Source organism: Glycine max, chromosome 1 (assembly GCF_000004515.6).
Source record: "Glycine max cultivar Williams 82 chromosome 1, Glycine_max_v4.0, whole genome shotgun sequence".
In the NCBI taxonomy this organism is placed as follows: domain Eukaryota; kingdom Viridiplantae; phylum Streptophyta; class Magnoliopsida; order Fabales; family Fabaceae; genus Glycine; species Glycine max.
Genome location: NC_016088.4, coordinates 1,032,243 through 1,057,663, shown reverse-complemented (window position 1 = coordinate 1,057,663; position 25,421 = coordinate 1,032,243). Strand labels below are relative to the sequence as shown.

The 25,421-nt window shown below is 32.2% G+C and overlaps 3 protein-coding genes across 4 annotated transcripts; 1 reads left to right on the top strand and 2 right to left on the bottom strand.

The window, feature by feature from the left end:
* Window positions 1-1,623: 1,623 nt before the first annotated feature.
* Window positions 1,624-5,423, bottom strand: LOC100791210 (uncharacterized). The gene is made up of 3 exons (NM_001254237.2): window positions 5,032-5,423; window positions 4,503-4,682; window positions 1,624-2,046 (listed from the first exon to the last, which is right to left on the bottom strand). Exons 1-3 carry the CDS (start codon window positions 5,095-5,097, stop codon window positions 1,837-1,839), a joined length of 456 nt encoding a protein of 151 aa, NP_001241166.1. The 5' UTR covers window positions 5,098-5,423; the 3' UTR covers window positions 1,624-1,836.
* Window positions 5,424-9,194: 3,771 nt separating this feature from the next.
* LOC102661674 (protein SENSITIVE TO UV 2) lies at window positions 9,195-16,541 on the top strand. Of its 2 annotated transcripts, none has more exons than XM_006572880.3 (12): window positions 9,195-9,558; window positions 9,943-9,981; window positions 10,132-10,253; window positions 10,900-10,994; window positions 11,087-11,451; window positions 11,981-12,049; window positions 12,811-12,893; window positions 13,726-13,995; window positions 14,082-14,188; window positions 14,788-14,942; window positions 15,473-15,672; window positions 16,012-16,541. In XM_006572880.3, exons 1-12 carry the CDS (start codon window positions 9,277-9,279, stop codon window positions 16,271-16,273), a joined length of 2,049 nt encoding a protein of 682 aa, XP_006572943.1. In that variant the 5' UTR covers window positions 9,195-9,276; the 3' UTR covers window positions 16,274-16,541. The 2 variants fall into 2 exon arrangements, with proteins under 2 accessions (XP_006572943.1, XP_014620857.1); XM_014765371.2 differs by having other exon boundaries at window positions 9,196-9,558; window positions 10,915-10,994.
* Window positions 16,542-19,264: 2,723 nt separating this feature from the next.
* On the bottom strand, window positions 19,265-23,660 carry LOC100805346 (disease resistance protein RPM1). The gene is made up of 2 exons (XM_003517602.5): window positions 23,111-23,660; window positions 19,265-22,078 (listed from the first exon to the last, which is right to left on the bottom strand). The coding sequence occupies exons 1-2, from the start codon at window positions 23,538-23,540 to the stop codon at window positions 19,668-19,670; spliced, it is 2,841 nt and encodes a 946-aa protein (XP_003517650.1). The 5' UTR covers window positions 23,541-23,660; the 3' UTR covers window positions 19,265-19,667.
* Between the last annotated feature and the right edge of the window lie 1,761 nt (window positions 23,661-25,421).

The following is a 25,421-nucleotide window of genomic DNA, read 5'->3' as shown; positions in this document are numbered from 1 at the left end:
AACAAACAAAACCTATCTATGATCTGGAATTGAAATGCTGCATTTGAGTAATGGATGAGTATTTGGTCAAAATAAAAATGCTTGTTATCTACTCAAAAAAATTTGAGTTTGAGGTTAACGCTTCAATAATAAGATCGAAAACTCGTTGCAACTAATGTGTGCAAGAGTGCACAACTACCGTACCTGTAGCTATATAAACTGTTTAATTAATCAAGTTATACATAACCACCAAAAACAAGGAAAATACTAAATGTTAAAATATCTAAAGAGGATTTCTTAAGTTATTTTTTTTAATTCTCACAATATTTTTTGTGGTCCTACAATATGTTATTGTAAAAAATTCATACATAATTTTACTCCAATGATAAAAAACTCTAAAAAACCTCAAAAAAACTCATTTTTTTATTTTTTTATTTTCATTTAATTATGATATTATTATGTGTTATTTTTAAGAAATTCTTCTCGTCATATATATTTACTCAATTGCAAAAGAAACTATAAAAAACAATTTCTTTACTTAAAAACATTTCTAAAAATCCTCATCAGAAATGCACTCGTGTCACACGAAAACTAAAAAGAGTAACCACCCGTGATTTGTGTCAAGTTTACAATTTTTTCTACCTATTATAATTTAACAGTTGATAAACAAGTGCATTCGTATGCTTTCGTACTGAATATGTTCTTACGATATAGCATCACTCAACAATCACTCCCAAAAACAATGCCTTCGTTGAACCAAGTTGGTTTCTACTGTAAGTCCATGCGACTCATAATTAATCAGCCATCCTTTTATTATGTATTTAAAAAATTATTTTATCTATGAAAGCTATGATCCTAAGTTTCATGGGCCTCCCTGAGAAAAGTGGTTAATGGGTTGTCAATATATTGATTTAATTATTTAAGGACAAAACTTAAATATAGTCTCAAAAATATTTTTGAAATTGCTTTCCAATCTGAACTGGAATTTTAACTAAATAAATAATATTGACATTTAATGAAAAAAACTTGTAACACAGATTACCAAAATAAAATTCTAATTCTGATTTGAAAACAACACCAAAAAATACCTATAGAACCACATGTAAGTTTTGTCCTTTAATGGCATGTTTGGAATGTAGTTGTAAACCATGGTTTTACCCGATGAAGAAGCTTTTTTCTCACTTCTATCCAAACTATGATTTACGACACAAAATCATGTTCAGGCACAACTAACCTTGATTTTGCCAAACATATTAATGTGGGTTAAACCCAACTTGCACTCTCCAAATCAAGGTTTGAGTTACACAAACTGCAAAAAATTGCCTTAATATTTTGCTTGATCATTAAAAGGTAAAATCCAACTGAGTTTACATAATTTAACCCAATCTGATATACCATTCGTAGTATCCAACTGTTGTGGACATATTTAATGTATCGAGCAGAGTGAAAGTAGTTTCATGATATTTTCAGCCAAAATAGACTCAATGTAGTTTAATACGAATGATGGCTTGCATGTTGGTAATTTTCATTCATCATTCTCCATTCCTCTAGTTTTAACTTCTATCACGCATGGCCTAAGTAAATTCAGATATTCATATAAAGTACACGCTACAAAAGAAAAGCAGAAACAAGCTCAATAACAATGGATCCAAAGTAGAAATTTGGAGCATATTACTAGAGCCTTCATAAAGCAGCTAGTGAAAATGAGCCACATTTGACTTTTATGATTATACATTTGAATATACATACACATGTTTGAGCGGCATAATATATAGAAATAGCAAAGGACAGCAAAAAGAGATGAAGGGTATCACAGATAAGTTGACAACAAAATACCACATTCAAAATAATACCATTTTAGATGCCTGAAGCATTACACTCGTCAAGAAGTTTTAAAATATTATGCTCCGGAGCACTAACAGATGGTAAGATCATTCGGTTAGACCGGGATGTTCGTGGTCTAGCTCCAGCATCTTCAGATTCAAGTGTTCCCCCTTCCTTCATCACTGGCAGGTCCCCTCTTCTCCCCACAGTAGCAGATACTCGTTCTTTCCATATTCTTCCATCCTAATGATTGAGGAACAATACTTCAGAATCCTAATAGTTTCAATAAATGAAGAAAACTCAACCCCCTCCCCTCCCTTTTTTTTCCTCATGATTCAACAAACAGGAAAGAAAGGCAATCACGTATATACAACCACCTCCCAAGTCCTCAACTATATTCTTTTTTTCTAAAGTAAAATTCTGGTTTTCAAAAGTTTAACAGTAACTATCAACTAATAGTAGAAGGTAAAATTACTCATGCAGGCATCTACTCATGATAATTTTTTATTTGTGTAACAGCCCACTTTTCCAACCATCCCTGGGCTTTAGCTTTGAAGTTAGAAGTAACTAGTTACACCACAGCATTTACAAACTAAAGTAAAAATATGGCTACCCTCTCACAACTACAAATTTTTCGAGGGTATATGATGAACAGAAAACCCAGAGGAAAGACAAGTTAATTACCAAAACCACCTTACCAAGTTCAGTGAAACCTCAGCTATCCCCTCAGGTATATTCCACTCTAATGTGCATAAATGGCACTAACTATGCCGTATTTGTCAATTGTAGTGGCAATAATAGGTTGCAATCACATTCACAATGAAACACAGAAAAAACTAAAAAAGAAAAAATAAAGAGAAGTGTTATAGGAAACAACCCAAAGAATTCTTTGAAAGTTAGTAAGATATCACCACATCCCATAAGATGGCAGTCAGTTATTTAGCAATTATGTTTGAGCTTTATAGCTAATTGCTGACATGCTCCAAATTAGAAAACCCCTGAACTGCTTTACCTTTGGATTTTTGTGTTCTGAAAATGCTTCTGAAAGGTAATCCCTATAGTTAATTAAGTTAGTTGGGGAAATTATTAGAGTTGGTAAACTGAGAGCCGGAATAATTAGAGAAATAAGGCATGCTGCCTATAAATAGGAAGGTGGCTAAGGAATAGTGGTTAGTCAATTGGAGAGTTAGTATTGGGCCTGGATCTCTCAAATATCCAGGGAATTCTTTGTAGAGACACACTCAATCAATAAAGAAATTATGTTTTCATCCTATTCTAATCCAGTTTCTATCAGTTTGTCATTTGTTTGGTGTGGTGGGTGAAGGGATGGGTTTATCCTAAGGATCTTCAGTCTTTACTGGAAATCAATTTAAGAGGCTTAGGCACCAATAGAGATGCTAAAAGGCTTTTGGATGTGTTCTCAGATTGCAGTAGGTTGGTGTATATAGTTGGAAAGAAATGCTAGAATTTTCACTGGTCGGGTCCTACCTATAGATTTAGTTAGGGACGGAGTAGTTTATCTAGCTTCTTTGTGGAGTCATGCCAAAGGTCTCTTTAAGGGGGTGTCTTTGGTAGAGATATTCAGGGATATTGGCTTGCCGTCCTACATGCCTCATGCTCTTAGTCTATGTTCTTTTCTCTTTTGTTGTACTTTTTAGCTGTAGAAGATATCTTGTCCTCTTACATTTGTATTTCTCCCCTCTTTCTCAATAAAATTCTTTTTTCATCAAGAAAAAAAATTGCTCTAAGTAGTCTCGCAAGAATAGTTGAAATGAAATCACTCAAGTTATTTTTTTATCAAGGCATTATACTTATATATGTTTAAACAGGTAACATATTTGCTAATTAAAAAATGGCAACATATACAAAATGTACAACTCATTGTTGAAGCTAATGCATTTAATGCTAATGCAAAACAAGTTTAAAATAATAATATGCAGATATTACAAAACAAGATTTTTATGAGTTTAATATGCTGATATAAAGATATACATTATCAAAATATTGCATTTTTGTTTTTGCTTAATTCTATAGAAAGTCTCTAAAAAAATTTCCTCAAAACTCTGCTAAAAATAGTAATTTTTCCTCGAAAGAAATTAAATAAAAAGCATCCCTAGTATCTCAAGTCCCAACACAATCAAGTTGGATGCTTAACAAAACAACTCATACTTTCAGTCAACTAAATAAATAATAAATATAAGAATTTAATTGGAATACTCTGAACGTAGTCATCCAATAACCAATTGTCATATAATTGAAAATTATCTTTTATGATAGTTACTTTAAAAATCATATCTAAGGTGATTTCCAATTGGTTGATAGTATAAAAAAATTTCCACTAACAGTGTATCAAAATCAAACTCTAATAAAAACAACAAAAACAAAATTACTAATAATAACCATGTTGATTATGATGATTTTGATAATAATATGCAATTTGTTGCTACATATCCAAATTTCTTATTAGCCAATTTGTTGTAAAGTTTGGTAAAATTGATTTTGATGGAATTAATTTTTACCCGCCGCATGTAACTAGGATGCATGCGTAAATTAATCTAAGCCATAAGTCTTACATTGAATAGTGTACCATGTAAGGAGAAACTGTTTGTGGTATTTTACCTAGCAGACACTGAATCATTTCAAATTCAAATCATCAATTTGGCCATTCAGCATAAGAAAACCAGAGATATCGGTCTTACGTTAAGAATAGATGGTTCTGGCAACGGGCACTGAATTGGCCTATCATTGTCAAGTGGTTCAATCGGATGTTCAACTGGCTTAAACTCCACAGCCACTTCAATTCCATGAGAAGTGGCAGTTGCAGCACTTGCCACTGCAGCAACAGCCTCTGGGTTTGGGGGCATCACTTCCCTCTCATCCTGCAACATATGAAGTCAACGCACAATGCAACAATAATAAGATCATGCCACCAATTAAAGCACCTTACACAACCAACCAAACAAATCAACAATTAAGACCAAATTGCATAGGCCTTTCTAATTTCTCCAATCCAACAGCAAATCACACGAACAGTTATAATCATTAACGAGGCAAAGCAAGGTCTATAATCATTAAATTTAATGCGAATTATCAAATAGCACAAAAAAAAAAAGAACTAGGCTTAACCAGCATTTTTTGGTCAATCCCAGAATCCACCCCAAAAAAGCACAAAATCATTGGATTTGGATTGCAATAAGAGGGGTTATCAGAGAGAGAGAAAACTCTTACCAGGGCACTTTGCGTTCGTCGGTGGACATTTCTTCCGACAGAGAATCTCGAAAATATACCCACCATGTTCTTTTGTCCCAACTCAAAAAAAAAAAAACAATACCCACAAAGCAAAAAACGATTTTTTTGATGTTGGTGTGATTATCTAGCCAAAGGGTCGATTTTAGTTCCCTATAGTTGTTGTTTGGGAAAGGCGAAAAACACTTGAATCGGTTGTTGCATGAGAAGGGTCCTGATCCTGGGCAAGTAGTGTGACCCGGAACCAGGTGGTGTTGTTGGTATTGTGAAGCAACAGAGAGAAAAAGAGAGAGAAAGGGTGAGGTGGAGAAGAGAGGAATCGTTTACTTGGCGTGAACGATGATGATGGTGTTGGGTTTGTTGTGTTGTGATGTGTAGGGAGGGGAATTCTCGTTTGGGGAAGTTAATAATGTAATAATAATAATGCTTTGGAATCAGTTGAACAGACAGTATCAAAGTGTAAACCATAAGAAAGAAAAAAAGAAAAAAAACCGATCTTGTTAATGTTAAAAACAGTACTAAAAAAAAAAGAGTGACAGTGAGTTAATTTTTATCAATTAATTTTAAAAACTAATCTTTTATTATAATTTTTTTAGTTAATAAAAACAAGTGTTTTTTAAATAAATAAGACAGACGCCAAGGTTTTGAATTGCATTGATAGATGTAGGCTTTTAGCTCTGATATCACTGTGGCCTTTTGGCATGGAAGGAGAAATGTTAATAATAAAAAAAAAATTAGCATTATGGAAGAGTTTATTAAAAGTTATAAAATTTTATGAAATATTTTTATTTATTGAGAGTAATTCATGATTATGTAATTTTTCACAAATTAAATCAATAATAACAAGCATGTTAGAGAGTATTCTTTTTACACCTTTTGTTATGAAAGATTATGAACAATTATAATTGATGAGATCGCACAATGCTACCACAAAATTTTGAAAGCCTTGATATTATAGTTGTAAGTCACGAACTATTTTTTAAAACCATTATAAAAGCACTAAAAACAAAATTATTTTTATTAAGTACTACAGTATTTCTTTATTTTAAAAGAATCAAATCTAAAAATGAACTTATTTTTATACAAAGTTAATATAAAAAAATATACTATCAAGAAAATTTTCAATATATAATTTTTAAAATAACTATTAAAAAGTGAACAAAATTTATACAATAATATATAATTAATGAGGACATAAAAAAATTACAGGATCCATATTATCTCATCATTCATTTCACTTTTTGGTTTATTTTTTAAGTATTATGCCCAAACTTTCAATGGTACCAAGTCAGTAGACCAAAAAAAATTTATTTTTAATTTTTATTGTTTATATCATTAATATCATAAAGAAAATGAGTGAAAAAATAATAATAAATATTACATTAAAAAAACTAAAATGAAAATTATTTAAATATTTTTTTCTAACACAATAATTAAAGGAAGTAACAAACTATTCATAAAGTTCTTTAGAAATGCGTGTTGAAATTTTAATAGTTTCAAATTTCATTATACTATAATTTTAATTATTCATAATTATAATTTGATAAATGTTAACTTGTGTATTAAAGATATTGATTAAAAAAATTATTGATAAAAGAAAAAATCATATTCATCATAATTTTTTTCAGGCTTTCTTATGACTTCAAAATAAATAAATATATTTTAATTTTTTAACTAATACTTTAACTCCACTTGTTAGCCATACTTTTACAATTCAACAGAACTAACTTTATTCTGTTGAACTTAAAATACAAGTTGAAAAAAGAAAATGGTGGAAGATAAGGGTTAATGAAAAAGATATATATTTAAAAATGAGTTAATGCATTAATGAGAAATTATAAATGATAAAGATGAGAATCAAGCAAGTGGTGTTCTGTGTTCACTTCATTTGGCGCAGATGACTCCAGCACATCCACCGTGGTGCTGACTTCAACAACACACTCAAATCTAAATTATTTATCTCACAAAAAAACATAATTTAACTAATATCTACTTTTAGTTTTTTTTATTCATTGAAAAACAAGGAAAGCACAACGTGGAGAATCCATAAACTTGCTGGACTAGTATTTTATGATGCCAGCTTTTTTGACTCGACAATTACAACCTGCATATGGATATCCGTTTCAATTCCCCCACTTGTTTTGATTAAAATTAATTAAATTTGTTGACAAAGGAATAAAATATTATTATATTAAATTCACTATATATAGTAGTACTTTATTTTAGTTTTTATTTTGGTTAGACCGTCTTTTGTAAATAACGTTTCAGATTTTTTTTCTTTTGAACCTTCAAAATTTTCTATGTACTTGTCAATTAATCAATAGTCAATGTTAATGTGGTTTTTTAGAGTGTCTATGGTATATTATTACTTAAATGAGTTATTTGCTTAACTTGATAACTCTACAAAATTAATATATAATATATAATATCCACAACAGATGAATGAACAAACTTATATAAAGAAGAATATCCTCAAAAATTACAAAACAATATCACTAGAAACTCAGAATTCATGGTTTGCCTTTTAGCCATCAACACTGAAAATCACAAAAAGACTAATTGCAGTAAAACTTGGTCCTATTACAAACCACCTAATTAGCAAAAAGGACAAGAAAAAATAAAAACGGTAATGTATGTGTATATCAGCAAATTTAACCACTAACTAGCCCGTCTTTATGTAGAGACAATATATATGTAAAAAGAAAAATAAAGTCTCAATGAATATTTTTAGTTAGTGGTCACACATGTTTTTGTGAAGGACTAATCTTTGCTTTTGTATATAGATTTGTTATACAAATAAGTGACCATTTACTAGTTTGTTCTAATCAATCATATTTTCTCAATCGACTAATATAACAAGAGACACAAATTTCGTATATTTTTCATCAAAAAAGGGGTTGTTCTTTTGATGATATTCTTATGCCAAAAGTGATATAGGTTTATATTATTATAAATATCAAAATGTTTGAAATTTATTTTTATAATTTTTTTCTATTTTTTGTTTTTGCAAAATTAAAAATTGTTATTTTTTAGCCTGAAATTAAGTTCAAATATATCCGAACCTCATTGTGCATATAAGTTAATTCATTAGTCAATTGGATGTCAATAAATATCAAAACTTTTTTCCTATTTATCTTTTTTAATTATTTTTCTCAACGTAGACGTCATTTTTATCTAAGGAGAAGGAAGTTGCTCATCATTGTGTGTGGATCACAAATCCCTCAATTTCTTTCATCGATTTGCGACCTTCGTGTGTAGATTGCACATAGGGTGAATTTGGTCTTTGAGGTGAGCATTGTGAATGTAAATTTGAGTTTTTGAAACAAAAGCAATCTATCACCTTTATTAAAATGGGCGACATTGTTGTATGGAAGGAACCGCAAGGCATTGGGTGACGTTGGGAATTTGGTTAATGTAAGAGGCGTTGTTGAAGTCAAACCAAATCACTCCATCACAAGATTCTCTCTTGGTTCTTCTTATTTCCTTCTCTCACTTACTCAATCAATAATACTAATGTGATATTTGTATGATTCTTTGAGGGATATTGGTCCACAATTACTTACCAATGCACAAGCCACAACAACTCCTCAGAAGGTAGGATTGGTGAGAATGTGGAGGTGATTGGATGGGATATATGTAGGTTTATTTGGTGGTAGGAGGCAATGGTGTTGTGGGAAGCATAAAGGTACATGGAGAATGGAGGAATTGAGGAATTTATAATTGATGTAGTATAATATTTTCTACATTGGTCATAATTTCAATCAAGGTAATAAAGTTGGAAGGCTTGGATGTAGCTTTAGACATTCGAGCAAAAAAATAATATATTTAAATTTTGTATGGATAAAAAATAAATAAAATTTTTATAAAGATGAATTTTAAAAATTTAAATATTTATAAAAATAAAAAAAATATTTTAACTTATAATTTATAAGCGAAAACAACTCTTATTAATGAGTTAACTTTTATATTAAATTACATTCAAATTAACATTATGATAATATCTTATAAGTGAATGACACATCATATTATATATATATGATTCTTAATTAATACCCGTTTAATTACGATTTGACCACAATTAAACTGTCATGCTTTAAATCATATCTTTAACGGTTCAATACTAAGTTAACGGTTCAATTTTAAAAACATTGTTAAATTCAGAAACATTTAAGTGTACTATTAATCTCCCTAATAGCCATAACAATAAACCCTAACAAGGGTTGTGTGATGGAGAAGATGAGCGATGACATACTGTTGGACGATTGGGAAGACGCGTTGCTGGAGCAGTTAATCCAAACCGAAGAGCAGTTTGTCCTCACTTCCAGTTCCAGCGCACCAAAACCACTTCCTCCGCCACCGCCTCCGCCTCCTTCCGCCGTCGTTTCCTTCTCGCCCCCGCGAGAGCTCTCTCAGAGGCCCACCACAAGTATCACTGTCGACTCGCCCTCTCCCTCTCCCACTCCCAATCCAATCTCCGATAATAAAGACCTCGAAATCGACCGCTTAAAGGTAATTGCACGCATGCCTCTTCCATTTTTAGGTTTTACTCTTTCTATGCACTGTGTAAGAGTCAGTAACGTTCTCAACGCGCTTCATATAAGGAAACAAATACTGTAAAGAATAGCTGCGGCTTTGGGGTTAATCTAGTTATGTCCAGAGAGGTTTACTTGTAGTGTTGGAATTTGGAACTTGGAAGTCAAGGGTAATTATAGAGGAAATATATACCCTACTCATTATTTGGTTTTGTTAGTGGAATCCTGTCCTGTCACTTGATTTTAAGATATTTCAGGTGTCATCCAAGTATTAAAAAATTTAGATAACAAAGATTCAAATTCACTTAAGCTTTTCTTATACTAAATTTGGTGTTGTTTTGTTGGTTGGTGGCAAGAACAGAGGGAGCTGGAACAAGCGGCGAAGCAGATTGCAAATCTGGTATGCTTGTGCAACTATACATACTCGTTGCTGTTGATTGGTTGAGAACAAGATTCTGCCTTATTTGTTCTCATTTTGCAGCTGCTGGGAATTTTGATTTTGTGAATCAGTAAAAATGTTGATATTCATAACTTACTTGCATTCTTTCAGGAAAAGGAGCGTGTCAAGTTAAAGAAAGAAAGAGACAAGAAAGAAGATCAGCTCAAATCCATATCTTCGAGGAATGAAGAAAATGCTTGTACTAAGTTTTCAAAGTCAAAGAGTTCAGACACGTAAGTCAAATTTTTAATTTTGTTTTAAGCGATGTTCCAATTATTTTGTTTCTAGATCAATAGTGTCCCCGTTTATTGCATCTCAGATTAGCCAACAAGAAAGCATAGAGTTTAGCTCTTTTAATATATTGCAGCTTTATACCACTGTTGCTTATATATATTGAATGGTGTCATAAGTAGAAGCCTTTGAAAATGAACTACTAGGATGAAAAGGAGCATTTTACTTTCTGTCTGGAAGTTTGTGATCTGAAACTGAAAATAACAATGTAGCCTTTTTGTTATAACTGTTGGTGAATATGTACTTATCTCTGTTTGTAATACTGTATGTCATATATCTGTGGCATTGGTGAGAGACTGAGAGTGACCTGAGCTTGATGTATACAGCCATTGCCAATTGTGTCTTGAGTGGAAAGTGGTCTCAGCTAAATTAGAAGTTCGCCTGAAATATTTAGTAATTAAATTGCTTGAGTAATATAGTAGTCTAGACTGAGTTTAGCAAAAGGGTCAAGGTACATCATGACAAATAACTAACTGGTGTCTAGTATTACAGGTCTGAGATTGTCTTTTTAATTCCTTGTCTAGTGTTTTTTATTCTCTCTTATCTATTTAATGTAATGTTGCACTACATTTAGTTATTATTAACCAGGGGCCAAAACGACAGGGATTTTGGAACTCATGCTCCCAACTCTCATAAAATCTCTTCCAAATTTCAAAATGGAGTATCTTCAAATGATCCAATTGGTGAGGCATGAGAAAAATTGCTCTCATTTAAAAGAATTTTCTGTTTACTTCTGACATGGTGACTAACTTGGCTTGTTTTTGTTGTATGCCAGTTGAAACTACTTTTAAAGCTAAGGGAGTTGAAATAGCCACTGTTAGTCATCAGGAAGCTCAAGGTGCTCTACCTCTACATGATGATCTGTCTGCTTATCTTGATCTCTCACAGAAGTTGCTGGCAATATGGGGATCTCCAACTGACAACAAGATGGGAACTAATGTGATATCAAAGTTGCTTGTGGGTTGTCAAAGAGATTTTCATAATCTCTTTGGCTGCATGAATATGAGCCTGCCCTCTGAAATAACAAGAGATTTTCTTTCAGATTTAAGCTCTTCAGGAGTAGCTTTTCATTACCTCAAGGATCGTTTTCATACTCCAGAAGCAGCAAAGTTGTCTAATTTCTACCTTGCATTGACAAAGGTATTAGTTCAACTCTGCATTTTTATATATTTTCCTCTGAAATTGCATATATCTGATCAAGTGGAGATATTCCAGACTTGAAACAGTTTAAAGTAGTGACTAGTGAGTGGCTTTCACTTTATTATTGATTTTGAAATTTTTGTCAAAAAAGAAAGAGGTAAAAATTTTGCATGGACTTGGTGAATGTTGTTTGTGAAATTATAATTTCCTTGCCTCTGGTTGCTACGCATGGTTGTTTTGAAGTGGTTTTGTTAGATATGTGGATCTCTCTTCTCTTGTGCAGAGTTTTTCTTCTTCTTATTGTTTGTCCATTTTTACTTGCTATTAGGAGGATTTCTTAGTCATCGTTTTCTGCATTGCCCTTCTCTTGTAATATCATAATTTATTTTGTTTTTAACTTTTTCTAGATCTTTGGACTGATTCCTCTTCATCGTTACATATTGAAATGCTCTTGTTATTAAGTTGGTTTCTATTGTTCAATCATGTTTGTTGAGGTTGTACATCATCCAGTTATTGATGTGTGCTACAGATAGCTGATGGGACAGGTGTTTTGGAAACTCTGATTGAGCCATTGCTTGATCTCTCTGGTATGGAAAATGTAAGTACTTTTATACTAAATATGTGAATGTTTTTTTTTTTACCCAAATTGCTTGCAAGCTTATATTACTATTATGTGTGTGGGTAATCCTTTTTCTTTATTAAGTAATAAGTAGTAGATCTATAGTAAAATGATGAGTTAGCTATTTTAATGGATATTGCAGGTTCCTAAGGATCCACCATTCTCCCCCCTTACGTATATTATAACTAACACTTGTAGTGTTAGGAACTAAGAATAGAAATGAAGAAAAGAAAAATTTTATACAATTGAATGGAAAGAACACAAAGTTGGCTTACTGTTCCTAACTACTATCATGGACATCTTATTTGCAATGGAAAATTTTTATACAATTGAAGGAAATATTCAGAGATTTATTAAATTCATATGAAATACTATCATGGACATCTTATTTGCGATGCTGTTGGCTTACTGTTCCTAACTACTATGGAGTTATATTTTCTCTAAAAGGTTTTTCTATTGAGTAAGGGCTTATTGAGTCATTATTGGTTCATGTCATTTTATGCTTTGATGATATTCTAAAATTGAAAGTCTAGTGTGGGATTTATAAGGCATTTCCAACCAACTACAATGGCTAACTTTTGTGGTGTGGTTCTCCCAAGGTTCTTCTCAGTCCACATTCTAGAAAGTTACCATATTGGTTTCTTGAGTTTGTGAAAGTAATTTTATCAAGTGTTCTTTTCTGCTTGCTTTCTATCTTGTAATCTATAAACCTTTACTGACAAAATTTCCACCTGTTATAGGTTGTTATTATCCATAGCTCTCTATGTGTACTGCATATGGTTCTGAAGCTCCTACTGGAATTGGAAAAGAATGTTGGAAGGAGGTATGCGTTATTTGGATGCCATTTTTCCTTGTTTTTAACAACTTCATGTTGATTGAATGTGTGTCCCTTGTCCATTAGCTTAAGGTTACAATTAGAATTGGCCCCCTTTTCTCTTTCTGAAGTCACGATATTTATATTATATTTCAATTAATATGTCTATCAGATTCTGTGAGTTGTGATCAACTGTCTTGGTCAGGTTGATGTCTGGTCTGGGTTTGATAACTATGATGAAAACACGAGAAAATGGAATGTCTTCTCAAGTATGTCAAACTTAACCTAAAATTGAAGTGGTCAAGTGTAAATGTGTGTGATAGGTGTGCATGCACACAGTGCACATTTTCAGATAATACTAGGAACAGGAAACTAATATTTATTAATTATTATGTAGTGTGTACTCACTGGGTGGAATGTTGTACTATTTTGGATAGTTGATTATTGATCTATCTTCTCCTTACCCCCTCTCTCTTCCTTGTCACCGAGTTTGCCTGGCCTTTTGGGTGTGGTTGTGGAGGGGCATTGATGACTTGGGAGGGGATGAAGTATGGTTAGTTGTTATTGTTGTTGATTTTCCCTAAATGCTTAGTTGTAGTAAGCAATTCTTTAATCATGCTGCCTTCAAAAATGCTGCTGAGCCTTTGTGATGTATACTATATCTTTTTTAAAGTTTAGTGATCTATACCTTTTTCCCCCTTGTGCAAGACTAAGTCCCAGGATAGGTTATAAGCTGCTGGATGGGCTTTACTGTATGTGAAGTCACTTTTTCTTTCTTTCCTTCTTGTTGTTCCTGTTCTTATGAACTTATGATTTGATCTTTCCAGTGCACTCTGCTCAGGAACAATGTCTTCATTGAAGGACTTTGCGTTGGGAAGGGCTATGTGGATTCTGGTGTAAAAGATGGAAATATCTTCAATGAAGAAATAGTAAGCAGACAAGAGTGCCAGAGCCAGCAAAATTCCTTACAACCTCGTGTAAATTGGATTTATCTTTTTGAGATAATGCATCAAATTGCCATGAAGATCACAGAAGAAAGAGTGAGGGTGGAGGTGGTATCTATTATGAAGTTGCATTTCCTGCGTAGTAATGCTTACTTTGAGAGGGAGCGGTGAGTTTTTAAGGTACTGTTTTCCATTAAAAAATTGACTTCTGAAGATATTATGTTCATGCCAAGAGAAATTTGTGTGAAAACAGGTTTAGCCAGAAAATAGTTTTTGAAACTATTTCAGAATTGCTAAAGAAGGATGCTGGGTTATCTGTGAAGAAACATGCTCTGAGACTTCTATATCTAGTTCTAAATTGTAAGTTTCCTCCACTAACCAGTTTATCAAATTATTTTTCACCCAGCGCTACAGGTTATTAGTGATAATACGTAGAAGTAAGGATTGGGTGGGACATCACCTGTGTTGTATGTGATTTTGTAGGAGAGTTTTGAGTCTCTCAAATACTCATAATTGTATTTCTATCTCTGGTGACTTGGTGCTGCGAAGTTTCTTATTCAATAACATTTTTCTTTCTACCACTTTCTACCATTACCCCTCTTAGGATCCACTTTCCGAATCTTGGCTCCATGATTGAGTGGTGTTATTGTGCTCTTATACTCATTGATCCTAAACTAACATAAGCTTTTATAAACAGTAGTAAGATGAGGTATGTCTAAAATAATCAATCCAATGTTGCTTTTGCACAATGTCTGATACTTGTTGAATCAAGGGTCTTCAGCTGGAGCATGCCTTGAACCTCCACATTTCTGAGTTCTTGGGATGTTATTTTAGACTTTATGTTGTTGCTTAAGTATAGTTCTCTAGTTTTAGAATCAAGGGTTAGTATCTGTTGTGCATTCCATGCGGATCCTAACTATTTATATGTATTTTTTAAATTTTATTTTCATGCATTCAAGGTCCAAAACTGTTGGCTGCTTTCTGCTGTGGTTGCAAAGAGGGGGATGATAGCAGTGCTATGGATGTCAATGGTTTGGCTTTACATTTCCAAAATTTTAAAATCATCCTTCAAGGATTGTCTGATTGTGTAGCAACTTGTAGAGGTGGTTTACTGGTAAGTTTGCGAACAAAGATACTGATATCGTCCATATAAGTTTAAAATTTGATATATCAATTGTGAAAATTGAGATGTGATTATTTTCTTATGAAAAATAGTCCATTTGAGTGTACAGTTGCCTGTGGAAGCATCACCATAACTCATTAAAGTTTTGCTTTGCGGATTGGGGGGTTGCCAAATTTATGATAACTTGTAGAGTAAAGAAGGAAGAACTTAAAACATTTGAGAAGTGAAAAAAATGAGGAGAAATGTGATGTGTAGCCACCTAAATTACTCTTACTTTTATTTTATATATTCATTTATATGTATATGTTTCCACACTTCATTTAACAAATATGTAAATTTCAGTACTCTACTGGAACTTTCAGGATAAAAAGTTAAGATAAAATCTTTCTTATTCTCTTCAATAATAGGGATGAAGTCAAGTGATTTACTCAGTTAGGGCCTTTGGAGAAAGTAAAAACAAATTAATATGATATGTATTTCAAAATATTATCTGCCTAAAATTTAGGTCATTGTAATTTCAGGAGTTGAAAGTGAGCAGAAATGCGATTCTTGTACTGGCTTTCCTTGCATCATCTGGACAACTGGGTTTTGAAATTTTTGTTGGTCATAAGCTCTCTTGTAGAGGGGTAAACTATCTTATGTTGATTTTGCAATTACTGGTATCAGAGATGGATCTTGAAGCTGGAGCACATGAGCAGCAGCCAGAAATTTTTAGGGAGAGGTAATGAAACTGAGTGTCTGGTTGCAATCGCCAAAATTGTTCATTCCTCTTAATAATAAAATTTCATCCCTTTCCAGATAATGAAAAATATTTGTAAAATTGTACTTTACTACAACTGTTCTCTAAAGCTTACTTATCTTCTACTTTTGCTGAGTTCTTTTTTTGAATGGAAAAAATATAATCCATCTGTGTTCCTTTATTTCTTACATTAAATTTGATTATGAGGTTAAGATACTCATGAAGTCAGCCATATTTTAATTTATTTTCTTCTGATTTTCATGTCTGCAATGCTATTTAAGTCCTGATTTTCTTTAACTCGTTCTGACCATTTGTTGTCAGGACATTTCTGATACGGGAGATACTGATATTACTTAACAGACTAGTATCTAATCCTTCCTATTCTGCCACTGTCTTGCGCGGTTTAATGACCACTAGGGATATGGCTGGTTTGACCATTGATGTTGCAAGCAGATTATCTCGGAAAGAAAAGAAAACCGAGCAGCAGGACAGCATGGTGAAGCATATAAGAGAAACCGAAATTGTTGACCTTGCTCGCCTATTCAAGAAAAGGGTGTTCACATATTTAGGCGATGACTTGTAGTGAAGTGTCCTCTTCCACTGTTCAAAGTATTTGTACATATGCTCGCGTCGCGTGTATCATTCTACTCAGGTAGGAGTTGGTGCTGAAATGGTGGGAAGCTGATAGGCAGCAAAGACACGCAGGTCTTTTTCTTGACAAGTTTCAGGAGTTGTGCCTGGCTGAGAAAATTTTGATTGGCATGAGAAATGCTTTTTTTTTTGTTCAAAACTGTGTAATTAAAATATTTGAGTTAGTGGTCATTAAGTGATCGATGACAGGTTTGAGAAAATGATGTCCCATTTTTATTTTCTATTTTTTTTATAGGCATGTACCATTTTTTTTAATGAGCTGAAAATGTAAAATTTATCCATGGCCATTAATTTTTTTTTTCTTCGAAATGTTATTTCCCTGTTCTTGGCTCATTCTACTCAACCAAATTTAAGTTGTCTTTCCTTTTAAGGGTTATGAGATTGTTTTTCTATTATTATTTGATAAAAATAAGTTGTTTAATATTTTAAGTTTTTATATGGAGATGGAAACTTTAATATTTAATCAGTTTTTTTATAATATTAATATATTTTTCTAATGCGTGTAATGTTACACACAAAAGGAAATTAACGACTTATGTTTATCTAATTTAGATTAATATATTATTAATGATTCTTTTGAAAGGATGATTATTTTTTCTTTTTTTAGATCAATAGATTCACTTTTAATCAAAATACTAAACCATATTTCTTTTATTTATTGAATAGATTCATTTCCTATAAATGTCTCTTCCCCTTAAAAAATAAGGACTACACTTTTTATATTTCTATCTTTCTGAAAATAAAATCAAAATAATAAATATATCTCTCAACAATAAAGTATCGCTTTACTCAATAATCACTGTAGTCTATAGAGCAATGGCCAATGGATACCAAAGTCATATCCACAAAAAGAAAAAAAAAATTGATACCATATTCAAATATGAATACTTGACTTCAATAATATAAATCTATTGGAACATAAAAAAAAACCTATTAAAGAGAACATTTTAGTTTAAAAGAAATAAATTCATTATTTGTCCCTTATATCTTTTTTGCAAGATTGTTACTTTGTTAGCGAGGCACTTGGATTAAAAATGGAAAAAAAATATAGTTGTTACTTATTATTGTTTTTTTGGGGGAAGAAATATTATAGGAATTGAATTTATTTAATAAATAAAAAAGAGATATCCTTTTTGTGGAGAAAAAATGTTATAGAAAATAAATTTATTTAATAAATGGGATATATTTATTATATATATCAATTAGAAGTGAATCTATTGAATTAAGGAATAATCATTAATAAAAGATGATCAAATTATATCGGTATAACTTTAATAACTATTATATTATTCTTATAATTATATAAAATATGATTTTTATTGATTCAACTATTAAATTATATCTAAGATTGTTTGTATCAAATTTTATCAGAATTAAACAACAAAAAAAATCAAATGATTCATATTTTAAAATATTTATATTACTTAGATTTTAATCTACATAAAAAAGTAATAAATGATTTTAAATTAATATAAAATTTTAAATATAATTTATGTGAAAAAACTTTAATTCAATAGTGATTTTTAAAAAAAATATAATTTAATTAAAAAATATAAAATAATATAATAATTGTCAATAGTATATCGATATAATTTTGATCTTCCTTATCATTAATAATATATTAATCTAAATTAGGTAAAGATAGGTCATATTGTATACGTTAAAAAAATGGATATTTAATTTATAGTGTAGATATTTCTTTTATAGAAATAATAGTGTAAATATTTACATTATAAGGATTGTTTATTTATATGAGTAAAATAAACGTGGAGAAAATAGTGATATAGTAAAGGAGATAACCCTAAATTCTAAATCCTTCTCCTTGTTATTGATTTCTTCTAATGCGAGGCCTCGTGAACTGTGCCTTTGCTGGTTCTCGAACCCTCTCGTTAGGGCTGAACCCTTTTTACTCTGTCAAGAGGTTCGTTGGGTCCAAGCCGGACTAAGAGGTCAAGTTTAATATTACATTACATTACGTAATAACAAATTACAGCAATTAAAATTGAAAAAATGATAATAAGGGACCAAAACTGCAAAAAATAAACCTACTAGGACCAAAAACGAAAATAAAAATATCTAACTGCCATTAGTTGCAAACTCTGGCAATGCTAGAGACCCAATTTAAAAAAAAATGTCAAATTACAAGAATTAAAATTATAAAAAAAAACTTATAAAGACCAAAATGATATTTAAGATTAAAACATATCTGCCCACCCTATGGATGATTGATATATCAGAATGACTCTTACCTTCCCATAGCATTTCATTTCTTCAATTGTTCGTTTCATGAACTTGTGCAGAATGAGGTGATAGGCACTTTTAACAAAAAAATATGGTCCTCTTATCCTCTCATAGGTGATTTTTAACGTTTGATAACTTTGATATTATCCTTTTTAATCTTAATTTTATTTTATATTTATATTTTCTAAAATACTAGATGACAAATGTATAATTGTCATTCATTCGAGACAGTGACAAATTTAGAGGGCTAAAATAGTTTTGTTTGTTATTATTACGAGTGATAATTAATGCAAAAGTATATAAAATTAATTATGCATTTTTGATAAGGGCTAAGATTATTATTATTTAAAAAAAATATTTAATTTTATGTGTAACAATAAAGTTACATATTTAAAAATTTACAAAGGAAGAAAAAATATTCAGTCCCCTCTAATAGATTAATGGATCCATCCCTGATTCAAGTCATTATATAATGTAAAGTTTTTTCTCTATTGAGATTTGAGTTATTATATAAGGTAAAGTTTTTTCTCTATTGAGATATAGTGAAGAAATATGAATTTTATCTTATTCTTTTTAGTTTTTTTTATAGCTTTAATGGTAGATGTTATGAGCGATGATAGGGTAGCTTTCAGTGCTATATCATCCTCCGTTACAGTGGAATAAAGAGGCGATGATAGGGAGAGAGTCGAATTTGAATATGTAATATAGGAAGAATTATATTATACAATTAGTCTATTTGACAATGGTGATTATGCTATTTACATTGATTACATTTAAAACAAAGGTGAATAAAAACCTACACCTTTATTTAGAGCACTGACTTCTATACAATAAATGAGTCTGCTCAAATTTTCATAGTACAATTTAGGTAATGTGCAGAGGTTGCTATTCACATTTTATTATGAACTTAGGTACACTTCCCTATGTGCTATCGGTTAATCAGAATTGAAATATCACATTGATAACCCACACAATAAATGTAGGCATAGATTATAAGCTGAAACTCCAATTTTGATTGAAAAACAACAAGCACATAAGGAATTATTGTACCATAGTTATGTTCTTACTATTCCACAAATTAAGAGCTACACCTTCCACAGAGTGCGAGGTTCATGACTTCTCATGACTGTGCCAGACCGGGGAGAACAATTTCTGCTGAAACTGTCTAGAGCATAAACATCCCAACCATCATCTCTCCAGTAGGTAGAATAAACATTTGGTATGTGTGAAACTTTACAGTAATCTTTTCCTGGACCATGTGGACATATTGTCTTCATCAATTCATCTGGCATATCAAAAAACTCAAGCACTTTGAGCTTATTCAAGTGCTCAATTCCTGATGGAACCTTCTTCAACAATTGGCAACGTCCAATGCTCAGCCTTTCTAGGCAAGGCATTGCATCCTCCCCCACTGTCACCTGTTTGAGTCCATCAAATTTGTCAAGGCCTAAAACCTTGAGCTTCTTGAACTTTCCACACACAAAATGCAATGTGTCACCATCATATACTTGAAGTAGTTCAAGATGTGCAAGGCTTGGCAGATCCTGCAGATATACTAGTGGATCATATTTTAAGCAGCTCCATTTGAGAAATAGCCTAGCAAGGCTATGGAGAGACTGTATCCAACTGGGTAACTCTTGTAAACGCCCTGACAAATACAAGCGTTGAAGAAACGGAGGGGGTGAACAAAGGAATGCTAGATCAATGACTTTATTCTCACCCTCAGAAGCAACAGAAAGGGCATGGAGATTGGTTAATTTCTCAATGGACAAACAGAAAGCCTTTCCATCTTCCTCTCTAAGTTTCAAGATTCCTAACCTTCTTAGTTGACTTAGCTCCCCTAACTGCCTTGTTATGATTCCACAATCTTGGTTTGCCTCCACAAAACAAAGTTTTTGTAGTGACTTCAAATTTCCTATTTCAGTGGGGGCCTTAAAACCATGCTTGGAGTAGAACTGTGGATAGCCTTTGACTTTAAACTGATACACGAGGAGATGGCGAAGCTTTTGAAGCTTTAGTATATCTACCGGCAATTCTCTGACACAAGTCTTCTTAAGATCCAGTGTTTCTAGATTATGCAACTTCCCTATTATGTAACCTGGAACCATTGTCACCTTTGTGTTCCTTAAGCTTAGATATCTTAAATGATATAGATCAACAACTGCTACTGGAAACTTATTCAAAGGTGCATCTTGATAATCTAAAACACCTAGCAGTTTACAACCACCTGGAAACAGTTTGCCAAGAGATAAATTTTCTCCAACCCCAAACATTAAGAGAGAACGGAGTTGAGAGCCTGACCTATGTTGCTGCCGATGATATGGTAATGTGCCGTGCACCGAAAGCCGCCGAATCTTTTCAGGCCATGCCATGCTTTGTTCTTTGACAATGGATACAAAGTTTTGGTCCTTGGACTTCAAAATGATGATCTCCCTTAGAAGATCATGGATTCGCAAAGTTTTCACACTTCCATCAAATGTTATCTCTGCTACTTGTATTAAGTTTCTGTTCAGGAGCTCCTTGAGGTAATTATCTGCAACATCTTCCTTTGTTTTTCCTTCTCTGGCTTCAATGAATCCTTCTGCTATCCACAAGCGAATCAGTCTCATGCGCTGAATCAGATAGTCCTCAGGAAAGATGCTCAAGTACAAGAAACAGTATTTCAAATGGTAAGGTAAATCATTGAAACTTAGGTTGAGTACTGTTTTAAAATTATCAAGTTTACCATTGCCTTGAATTTCAGCTCCAAGACTACGGCAAATCATGTCCCATTCATCTATCCTGCGCTTGTCTTTTGTAGCCAGGACACCACTTATTGCCACAATTGCAAGGGGAAGACCCCCACATTTTCTTAAGATATATTTACATATCTCAATCAAATGTGAGGGGCATGAATGACCCTGAAAAGTGTTCCTACAAAATAGATCCCAAGCCTCATCTTCTTTCAAGGGTTGCAAGTTATACACCTTACCATTGGATTCTATGCTGGAAGTAAAGGCTAAATCGGATCTTCGTGTGGTGATCATGATCCTGCTGCCACAGTTATTATTAGGCAATGCATATTTGACAGCTTCCCATTCATACAAATGCCACACATCATCAAATACTACTAGATACCTCTTCCTCTGCAACAAGTCTTTGATAATCATCTTCAGCTTATCACTACACATGCTTTCCATTCCCTCTGGAATCGGTCGCCTTATTTCGGAAAAAAGCTTCCGGGCCAAGTCTCTGAGAAGCTCCTCAATTTTACAAGATTGAGAAACAGTAACCCAAACACAGGCTTTGAAGAGTTTTCTTACTTCTGGATCATCAAATACTTTCTTCACCAAAGTAGTTTTTCCCATCCCTCCCATTCCAGTAACAGAAATCACTTTTCGTGCAGGACAACCGTTAATCAACCACCCGATCAACTTCTTCTTAGGCCTGTCTATGCCAACTAGATCAGTGTTGTCCAGAAGAAGGGCATCTCCCCGTTGATCGTGCCATGCGTTACCTGTTTCAGGATATGTTTATTGTCACAAGTGAGATTTGGCTAAATAGCAAAACAAATACACTTTCCTTGTTAGAATGCAAATTGTTCACTACCACTTGCTCACTTTTTCTACATGCACTTCATTACCACTATCAGTCTAGTATAAAAATGCAAGTTATATGTAAGTGGAATTTAAATACATCAATTCTGTAAGAGGAGAGGTAAACATGGTCACCAATTGGAGGTGTTCAAATTGTTATTACTTGAAGCTTTCAAATTGTAGACCTGTATAGTGAAACATCTGCAGATTGATTTGTATTCCTTTTTTTTTCTTTTAATAGTCAAATGAAAGAATAAAGAAAAGACCTCGAGAAGAAATGATGTGATTAGTGTGTTAAATGCTTCAATTGGACCAGCAGCAATTTACTGATTACTAGCATGTTTGGTTTCACATTTCAGATATTGTTTTTCATGTTTACTAATAAGCTAATACTTATATGTTATTTTATGAATATAACTATAGCTTCCCCTATTTTATTAATTTAGTTATAACTTCCACTGTTATAAGCTAATAAAATCCACTATTTTATGAATATAACTAATAGCTTCCACATCAGATGTGACTTTTTACTTCGTAACAGGTTTTCAAACACACATCAGTACAACAACTTTCGTTACGGATACACATCTTTTTCAGAAATTTGTTTTTCTTTTTATAACATCTTTTTATAATTTTTAGATGCATTAATTATTTTTTTCTACATATCCTTACTTAATTATTCTCTCTTTAAACATTAATAAAAACAATTAAGTAAATAAAAAATAAGAAAAAGGATATTTTAAAATGATAGTACAAATAGTTCACAAATTTAATACGATTTACTAAATTAAGTATTTTTTTTTAAGGAATATGAATTAGTTAAAAGATTGTGAGGGACTTAGTATCTGGAACAAAAGAACACCAATAATAGCATAATTAAGTGGTTCCCCTGTACATAACCATTAGGATATTCATCACTTAAGCTTGAAAAGAGTCTTTGAAGTTAGTAGTACCTGTATAAGTGGAATTTGAAGCCTCTGAAGCAGTGTCAAGTTTACTGAGGAATCTCTTGCGAGTTGAAGAAATAGTTTTCATGCGTGAGTTGATGGCTTTTAACTCATGCGCAATCCGATAACGAGCTTTCATATTCCTGATACTGAGATAATTAGAGAATCCATTTGTATGGTTATGTACCTGGACCAGTTCCAATTCATCAAGAAGATCTTCAGCCTCGTGAACAACATCTCTGACTTGCCTAACCCAAACTTTGAGTTCCTCATCAGTCTCTTCAAATACATCTGCAGCCCTTAAGAAGGCTCTTATCAGTTCCAACTGTGCTTTCAGATATATCACTTCTGCTTCAACCCCTATGAACAATTTCAACTTATTCTCAAAAACTGGTTTAAGCCTTTCGAGAAGAAAACTCACTGCACTCTCAGCCATGATCTATGTGCATTTCTGAAGCAGACTAGTGTCTAGTGTAAAGAGACTTATTAACTATGGGAAGTGCCTTGCTTATGAAGTTTCTTATAACATCGTTTTATTCATCTCATTTTGTTAATAAGGCGGGATTTAAAATAGGAAAGGAGATAGACATGTAAGACTTTCTTCCTCACAAAAAAATGAAATATGACAGCATCATTAGTAGATAACTACTTACGTGTATGAAAAGGATACATAAAAATGTTCAAGTAAAGCCTAAAAGTTATCCTAAAATATGTTTAGTTCGGCTAAAGGCTTAAAAGTTATCATAAAATATGTTTCAAGGGAAAAATCAATATGTAAAATTGTTGACTTACTTTTAGTTTGATAATATATGAGGAAGAAACGCGTGAAGGATACTAAAATGATATTCCTTACCGGAATGCAACTTCTATTCAGAATTGCTAAACATGATGTATTATAAGGGTAGAATTTTGGGAGAAAAAAAAATACTTCATGAATTTTATAAAGTAACTTATATAAGGGAATAGCAAAAACTTCTTAAATGTGACTTATAAAAAGAAACAGAGGCAATATTTGATGCAAGTTTTAGAGGTGAGGTTTGAATTCATAAGTAGCTATTTTTTTATAAGCAAGTAAATGATTAAATTAGATACGATCAGCTACCAATATGTTAATTATAATGACAATAAATAACGTCATTCAGGTGCTAAAATTAGAACCAACGGATATGCTGAAGTATCTAAGAAGCAAGAAGTCTCTGCAGGTTCTTTCTTTGGAAAATACGAATATATATGATTACACACCAACCATACTAAGAAGGTGATTTACATAGAAATTGTATATAAATTGGCACTTTCGGCTTTCCTTTGCCTTAAAACTGTGGGCTTTTGTATGGTGTCTTGTTGTCCACATAATAATGGGCTCTGTGTTTGACTACAATAAGAATCTTGGAACATGCTCAATGAATCAAACGACCATTTACATTTTTATTGTAGACTAAGTGGAAAAATGATAAATATAGACGATACCAAATTATAATATAAAGAGAGCAAATTGGTTTGTTAGAAGCAAAGTCAAAGACAGTAAAGTCTCATGTATCTCTGATGTGGCCATTTTGGGTTTTTATTCAAAAGCTACTTGTGTGAATTAGAAAGAAAAAAAAAAACATTTCGGTAATGGAAAAACGAGTAAATTTTTCCATTCACACGCTGGATAGTGCTAGAGACGTGTATTCTTTAATACCTTGAGCGTATAATGTATTATGGAAAATATGCTAGAGAAGTGTATCATGGAAAATGTCCTTGTTGATGTAATTTACACAAGGACTAAGAATTTGTACCTTGAGTAGTATGCAATGTCTTCTACAATAAAATGCAATTTTCAAACATTTTCCATATATAAAAAAAAGGGGTTTTGTTTTGGAAACAAGGCTTGAGTTGTGAGTACTGGAAAATCAACAAAGCTAGTAGAACACTACACAAGCATCTTGTGAAATATCGAACTATATATATTACAAGTAGGTTGAGTCTTTTTTTTTTCCAGGAGCTGTTTTTTTATTAATCAGAAGCAATAGTTTTTACCAATAGTTTTTACTATTGGTTAGCAGAAGAAATTATTTTTGTTATTAGTTAACATAATAGTTCCGTATATTCTTACACACAATTAGATAAAAATTATCAAAAGCTCACTGTTAATTTGTTATGATCTCGGTTGTTCATATTGGGTTTTTATTCAAAAGCTACTTAAACTTTGTGCATGAGAAAGTGTAATTGGAATGTGTGAATCTCTTACACAAATCTCAATATTATTGACTCCTAACAAACGATATCATGTTTAAAAAAGAATTCAAAATCTTGTTCTACTTTATTCTTTTAGGAT